The sequence below is a fragment of the Sciurus carolinensis genome, chromosome X (genome assembly GCF_902686445.1).
Source record: "Sciurus carolinensis chromosome X, mSciCar1.2, whole genome shotgun sequence".
Lineage (NCBI taxonomy): Eukaryota > Metazoa > Chordata > Mammalia > Rodentia > Sciuridae > Sciurus > Sciurus carolinensis.
The window spans coordinates 31791438-31799554 of record NC_062232.1 but is presented as its reverse complement, the minus strand read 5'-3'; the positions used below and the strand labels follow the sequence as shown (position 1 = coordinate 31799554).

At 41.1% G+C, this 8117-nt stretch overlaps 1 protein-coding gene across 1 annotated transcript; it reads left to right on the top strand.

Annotated features, from left to right (window-relative positions):
* Positions 1-7264: 7264 nt before the first annotated feature.
* Positions 7265-7783, top strand: LOC124972432 (ferritin light chain-like). Its single transcript, XM_047536842.1, has one exon. The coding sequence runs from the start codon at positions 7265-7267 to the stop codon at positions 7781-7783; it is 519 nt and encodes a 172-aa protein (XP_047392798.1).
* The last annotated feature ends 334 nt before the right edge of the window (positions 7784-8117 follow it).

Sequence of the window (8117 nt, the reverse complement as noted above, 5' to 3'; positions counted from 1 at the left end):
TTTTCCTGCAGTAATTTAATAGACATGCTCATTGCCAAAAATGCAGACAATTTCAGAAAGTAGAAAGTAACAAATTGGTGACACACAGATATAGACCACTGTTAACATCATTTCATTATATGTCCTTCACACACACACACACACACACACACACACACACACACATGCATATACAAAATCATGTTATAGGTAAAGAAGAGCAAAATTTCTTGCTGGGTGAATTTCTTCTCCAGCCGGATGTCAGCATGACCAGAAGGAATATTCAGGGGCTTCAAGCAGAGAAAGAGAGCATAGCATTGCAAAATTTGCCACTTCATATTTCAAGGCTCAATGTTCTTTTGAGCTCAAGCTGTGTCTGTCCAACCCACCTCTTGGCAACTGCCAAGGACAGACTTGCCAGCCCTTCTGAAATATGAGGCCACCTCTATTCAGAGTGTGAATCTTATTTCTTTCTATGAAACATCACATTTTTCCTTTTAAAAATGGACAGAAAACATTTTTCATCATGGAGGGCAAGGGGCAAGTGCAACATGGAAAACATTTTCAAGAGGTAAAATGGAGCATGGCAAGGAAAGAAAATCATTTTCTGTCCTTTTCTAACTATAAGGAGTTAAACCATATTTAAATTTTTCTTTATGTTTAAAGGAAGACTATTCCACACAGAACCTATTTTGATCCATGTGCAATAATGTTAAAATTGAATGATCTGCAAGTATATTTTCCCCAAGTAAACATGAAGCTTCAGTACCCTGCTTGGTGGGAGATTCAGTCCCAAGATCTGCAGAATAACCAGAGAGAAGTCCATAGAGCCAGGCCATATGAGGAATGTGGAGCAGACAAGACATGTCTCCATGGAGAAAGGAAGTTTGACATCAGTGGAAAGATGGGCTGGATTTATTCTAGATTCTTCTGAAAGAACCAGAATGAAAAGATCAAATGTACTGTGAGTCATAAAACCGACATCTGAGGGCTGGGGTAGTGACTTAGTGGTAGAGCACTTGCCTGGCACTTGTGAGGCACTGGGTTCAATCCTCAGCACTACATAAAAATAAATAATAAAATAAAGGCATTGTGTCCATCTACAACTAAAAAATATTTTTAAAAAACCTGACATCTGAGATTTGAGAGAATGTAGAAGGAAAAGGGTTGAAGTCAATTAATATTTATTAAGAACCTACTATGTAGCCAGGTACGGTGGTACATGTCTGTAATCCCAGCAGCTTGGGAGGCTGAGGCAGGAGGATTGTGAGTTCAAAGCCAGCCTCAGCAATGGTAAGGGACTAAGCAACTAAGTGAGACCCTGTCTCTAAATAAAATATAAAAAAGGGCTGGGGATGTGGCTCAGTGGTTGAGTGCTCCTGGGTTAGATCCTGGATATCCAAAAAAAGAAGAACCTACTATGTGTCAGAAGTTGTGCTAAATTCCTGGTATTACCTCATTTTCTTCACAGTAATCTTAAAAAGTAGATAATATACTAGTATTTTATAGCTAAGGAATAAGACTCAGAGACATTAAGTAACTCTTCCAAGGTTACCCAGCCATTCATTGGTAGAAGTAGGTTTGATCTCAGATTTCCTTTGGCTCTCTTACCCCTAAATCACATTCTATGAAAACTGACTGAGTAGCCCTTGTAAGCTAATATGTTCCTGTGTACCTGGGTATATTAAGGCAAAGACCAAGGACTAGATGGTTATTTCTTGGAGATGTTTCCTTTTGTTTGTTTGTTTGATCAGTTTGCTGATTTTGGAGTTCATTTGGTTTTGCAGAACTAAGGATTGAACCCAGGGATTCTCTACCACTGAGATATGCTCTCAGCACTTTTTATTTTTTTGAGACAGGGTCTTGCTAAGTTGCTGAGGCTGGCCTCATATTTGCAATCCTTCTGCTTCAGTCTCCCTAGAAGTTGGGATTATAGGCATATGTCACTGTGCCTGGCAGGGATGTTCTTAGGGGGAATTTGTGTACTATTACAAAACTGGAACACATGGTTTCTAAGAATCCTTCCAACTACATGTTCTAACAAGGCCTTGCTAACTAAAACCTACCACTCTTACATGTCTTCTGGGACATCTACCATGTTTATAATTAGAATTACTTTTTAGCTAAGGCATCATCCTCAAAAAAGGAACGGAAGATATAGGCCATGATGTTTCCTGGAGGACCAAATGCAGCAGATGTTGTTGGTACCCTACACAGGCCCCTCAGCCTTCACCATTCTCAAACATGCCATGAAGACTTGCTGTAAGCACCCATAATTCTCTACCTCAAGGTTTTTCTTTGATTCTCACAGGGTAGGCCAGAAGTGCCAGAAAGTTAGCATCCTTGGAAGTACACTTCAGCTAATGACAGATATTAACTGGAAGACAAATATTCCTGTTTCCAGAGTTATCCCAAACAAGATCATGGAAGCAGGAATGAGTCCGAGTTGCCCACTGGGGTAACCTGTCCTTTAATAAACCTTTTATTGCTTTTTCCCCCTTCCTATTTCATTTCCCCTGAACCTTACTGGTACTTCCAGAGATCACTTCCAAAAATGAAATAGTTTTTCTCAAGTCCTTGTCTCAGAGTTTATTTTTGAGGAAACCCATATCTCAACCTTGGCATTATTGACATTTTGACCTGAAGAATTCTTTCTTCGGCACTTTTCTTTGCACTAAATAATGTTCATTGGCACCCTTGGCCTATTCCCACTAGATGCCAGTAGTACCATCTCCCCAGTTGTGACAACCAAAAATGTCTCCAGATATTCCTAAATGTGTTTTGGGCCACAAAATCAAACCCAGTTGAGAACCACTGCTTGCTTGAGGTGCCCATGGGAAGCGTGTGTAGAGGGGTAGGATTTGGTAAGCCAGGCCTGTTGGGGCGGGCTGTGGGCGAGATTCTCAGTGAGCTCGTTTAGTGGAGGGCACAGGTGGGGTGAGGAGGAGGGTGTGTGTGTGTGTGTGTGTGTGTTGGGAGAGGAAAGTGATGAACCATCTCTCCCTATTTCATAACTCTGCCTGGTGCCAAGAAGTTGCTTGTCCAAAATAGATAAACAGCTCAGAACTAAACTCTGTACCCCTTATATTTCCTTTTAGAAAAATGACAAGCATGCAGAGACCATTTTGCTGTTTGTATAACATCAGTTTTCAGGTGAATTCAGTTTGGATGACAGCCCCTTGAGCAGCCACTTCACAACCTGTCAGTTTCTGGATTGCTAGGGATGTTTTGACTTTTAAGAACTGTGTGGAGCTATTTAAAAAAATCAATATGTGGTTCTAATATGGGAAACGCTGTCAATCAGAGTAGAGGGTCAGATAAAAGATGCAAATGTCTTCTTAGCTGGAGCTCTGGGCTTGATTTGGCTGGCGTATGTGCAAATGAGACCCTTGAAAAGGGTGACAGATTTTCTGGGATGATAAAGGAGATTGAAGATGTTCAAGATTGCTCCCCAAACCCTATATCCCCTGTAAATAGAAGCAGCAAAGAGGAATAAATGTGGGTTAATACCTATGTTGAAGTCTTTATTTTATTCATTAGATTCCTGGTATAAAGGTTCTGATTAATGTTCCTCATTACCACTGGATTCTGAGAACTCCCAAGGTCAACTAGTAAAGCAAGCTAGTGCTGGATACTGGACATGCCCTGCCCAAATCTACTTGGATCCCTTCCATTAGTTTGGTGTGCTCTGTACCTAATGTCAGTGTGCTTCTCTGATAATGACTGCCACCTGTGACCTTCTTTGGCGTCCTGCTGTTAGCTTAATGGAGTTGCCTTACCTATACATAGACTCTGGGAGTTTATATCATCCTTGAGTAAGCCCACAGCCAATGGATAGGATAGGAAAGCCCAGATCCCTTGCCTCATGCCGAAATAAATTCTCAGTGTAATTTATACTCCAGAGCTTCACCTTGGGATTAGGACAAAGCTGAGACTTTTCCTGAAATTGCAGCCTTGCATCTTGACTTCCTTTCTTTCTGTCCTGCAATCCCTATGTTTATTTTTCTTTGTCTCTTTGGGAGCCCTTTCCCCATGAATCACTTATAAAGGAATCCTCGTATCAGTGTCTGCTTCTGGAGAATCAAATTGAACACGTAAGAATTCCAGGGTCTACATTTGAGTTGAAGGGGAGGTGAATTCTATCAGTTACATGGAATGTTCCAGAATCTTACCATTTCCTACAAGGTAGGAAGTCACGAGATGTTTCTTCTTGTAATTGATGATGATCTTAGGTTAGAAAACTGGGAAAATAAATAGATCTCTGCTATGTATGCGTTGATTTCACAGCCAGCAGAGCCACAAAGTATCTCAGGAGATGGAATGGAAGCCCGTTTAGTCAACAGAAAAAAGAGGAGCTTGCTCACGTTTTAAGTGAGTTGAATCTTGAACATCCAAAGCTGTGCTTCTCTATTTTCCTGCTCAAAAGTGACAGAAATTATTAAGGGAAACAGGTCGACAGTGAGGAAACCTAGATCAAAAACACACTGGGAAAAACAAAAACAAAAACAAAAAAACACATTGGGGCCTGGCATGGTGGTGCACACCTATAATCCCAGTAGTTTGGGAGACTGAGGCAGGAGGATCATGAGTTCAAAGTCAGCCTCAGCAACAGCGAGGTGCTAAACAACTCTGTGAGACCTTGTCTGTAAATAAAATACAAAAAAGGGCTAGGGATGTGGCTCAAGTGCCCCTGAGTTCAATCCCTGGTACCCCCCTACAAAAAAAAAAAAACATATTGAGATCTGCTTCTGATACTTCTTATGGTTTGGGAGGCGCTCCACAATTTTATTGTAAAATCAATGTTAACATTTCTTAGCTCTTTTTACTTGTTTGACAGTATCTTCTCATGCATTATATTATTTATTCTTTGTAGTACACTCATGAGATATTAACTTTCCCATTTGACAGGAAAGAGAGCTGAGATTTAAACAGGTTATGCTACCTACCTAAGGTTGCACTCATGATTGAGTGGCAAGGTTGGGATTTAAGCCCAGTTCAGTCTGTTTCTGACTGCAAAGTACTCAACCACCCACCAGAGTGTGACTCTGACACTGGCTCTCTTCTCTTCAAAGTGATGAAGGAAAGATTTGTCAACATTTGCACAAGGCAGAAAACTATCTCATCTGGAAAGGTTTATACAGACATTTTTCTTTTCCAAGAGGAATAAGAAAATGTATAGGAAATTGAAATATAGTAAATGAGCCTGACATGTTATGATACAGATAATATTTTATAAGGTGACGTTTTCTCTAGGCTTAGCATTTCCTTATTACAAGGCCAATATGATGATTAATGGTTTATGCACAAGACAGAAAATGATCATTTTCTTTGCAGTCCTTTGCAAAGCATTGCATCTTCTATAATTTCTGTCCTATTTGGCCACTTGCTAGGGTTATTCCTGAGTTTAAATTTCTGTTTTTCCTCCTTATGTCCACCCTTAGTCTCTTTTTTTGCAATGTAACTAAGGCCAAGAGAGGCTGCAGAACTACTTTTGTTTTATTCAAATCCCTCCAGGACTGAAAAATGTGGCTATTCCTGAATTCTAGCAGTTTTTGCAAACCTCAAGTGCAATATGAGAACACTTTTGGACGACAACCTTCCATGAAAAAAAAAAAAAGACAATATATCCTGTATTTAAAATGCAGGATATGTGTTCATATTTTTGCTTAAGCAATGAAGGGAAACTACAGGCTTCTTTTTGAAAATTCAAGGTGTCAGTTTTCAGCAACAGAAAATAAAATTTGAAAGTAGCTGCAAAAGAATTGATTTTCACTTTCATTTAGAACTAGGTCCAAAGTTTAGAGCAAAGTTTTCTTCTCTGGGGTTCAAATCTTGTTTACCCTGAATACAATATGCCTTCCTGTTTGATAGAAAATGAATGAAAGTGTTCTAATTGTGAAACAGCCCTAGGCAAATGTTACTTAAGAAAATAACATGTTAAACATGGAATCACAAAGCTGGAAAAGACACTATGAGAATATCTAGTCCTGCCCCTATCTTCCAATGGGGAACAGCTAACATCCTCTGTGACTGTTCTATTTTAGTAGGATTTATAAATTGATGTTTTTCATATCTTGTGCTGTTCGTATGATGTTTCAGTAAATGGCATAATGTCTTGAATCACAAGACACCACTATCTAACAAAACACCAGGTGTATATAATATTCCATAGAACTTTCTATAAGGAAGGAATTCATCACTAAATAAAAAACAAACTGGGCTTGGTGGTGTATGTCTTTAACTCCAGTGACTCAGGAGGTTGAAGCAGTAGATCTGCAAATTCAAGGACAGCCTCAGCAATTTAGTGAGTCCATCAGCGACTTAGTGATTCTTTGTCTCACAATAAAATAAAAAGGGCTGGGGATGTGGTTCTGTGGTATAGTGCTTCTGGGTTCAATCCCCAGTACAAAAAGAAGATATAAAAATATGGAGAGCTGAATTGGAAATCTGTGATGGGGGTTTGATATGATTAATTAATAAAATGAAAATAAATTATGCCCTAGTTCATTGTTTTACAAACTCTTTCATTTCACATTCATTAGTGTGTTTTGCCCTTCTGAATAAGGTGACCATGTAATATGTATTCTAAACAGGAACACTTTTGAGAGGAAAAAGGATTCCCATTAATAATTATACCAGGACAACAGGATTGCTCTAGGCAAACTGGGATTAATGGCTAATCACTGAGACAATGAGTGACCAAGGGCAGGGGAAAAAATAATTAAGAAGCGAGAGAATTTAAGTCACAAATAAAGATTTAGAAGGATTCACTGTGAATACTTTAGACATCTTACCTCAGCTTGGAATTATAGGTAAAAATGGGTCAGATAACAAATAAGGATTCCTTTCCAATAATTATGAAAGAAGGAAGGATTAAATTCTCATCAGAAAGTAACCTGAGAGCCTGAGCCTCCTGCAATTCCTCCCACCTATCAAAAATGTGGTGGTACTTGCCTGTAATCCCAGCAATTTAGGAGGCTGAAGCAGGAAGATTGCAAATTGGAGGCCAGCCTGGGCAACTTAGTGAGGTCCTGTCTCAAAACAATGCAAAAAATAAAAAATAAAAATAAAATGGGGCTAGGGCCATAGCTCAGTGGTAGAGAGCCACTGGGCTCAAGCCTCAGAACAGCAGGGGGCGAAAATACTTTACCCCGCCCCCAGAGTCACACCACCCCCTAGCCCCACCCCTCTGCACACAACTTCCGGTATATCTCCTCAACTATCCCCTGCTTCCGGGACCAGCCAACACCAGGTTTTGCTTTTAGCTCCATCTTACCACCCAGTCATGAGCACCCAGGGCCACCAGAGTTATACCCGTGAGGTGCAGGCCGCCCTCGATCGCCTGATCAACATGCATCTGCAGGCCTCTTGTACCTACCTCTCTCTGGGCTTCTATTTCGAAGGTAACCGCGTGGCTCTGGAGGGCGGTTTCTTCTTCAAGTTGGCTGAGGAGAAGCGTGAGGGTGCACATCGCCTCCTGATGCAAAACAAGTTCAGTGACCGCTCCCTCTGCCAGGGTGGGCAGAAGCTGACCCAAGAGGAGTGGCATGATTGCCTGGATGCCGTGGAAGCTGCCCTCATCCTGGAGAAGAATCTGAACCAGGCTCTTTTGGATCTTCATGCCCTGGGTTTGGTCAACACAGACCCCCAACTCTGCTTTTTTCTGGAGAGCCACTTCTTAGACCAGGAGGTGAAACTCATCAAGAAGTTGGGTGAGCATCTGACCAATCTCCGCAGGCTGGCTGGCCCAGATGCGGGCCTGGGCGAGTACCTCTTCAGAAAGCTCACCCTCAAGGGTGATTAGGAGGAGTCCTGGGGCCCAGCGGCTTTGGAGCGGTTCCTGTGTGCTCCCCTGACCTCGGGATGTCTGCCTGCATCTCTAGCTCCAGCTAAGAGACAGCGTCTCACCACCCAGAAGTGCCCGCCCAAGCCGTGGATTAAATGGAAACAAAAAAAGTTCTTTTTGCTGAGAGAAGGGGTATAGTTAGGCTAAGATGAAAAAATAAGTATTCAGAAGAGCATGCAGAATTTTTAGTCTGTTGAATTCTATAATCTGTTTAATTTGTAGTCTGTTCTTAACGTTTCTGAGTCACTTGTGGACTTCGAGGATCCAACGAGCCATCCACACTCACCTTATT

Coding starts and splice junctions, on each gene's coding strand:
- LOC124972432 (XM_047536842.1), top strand. CDS start 7,265: ATGAGCACCCAGGGCCACCAGAGTTATACCCGTGAGGTGCAGGCCGCC.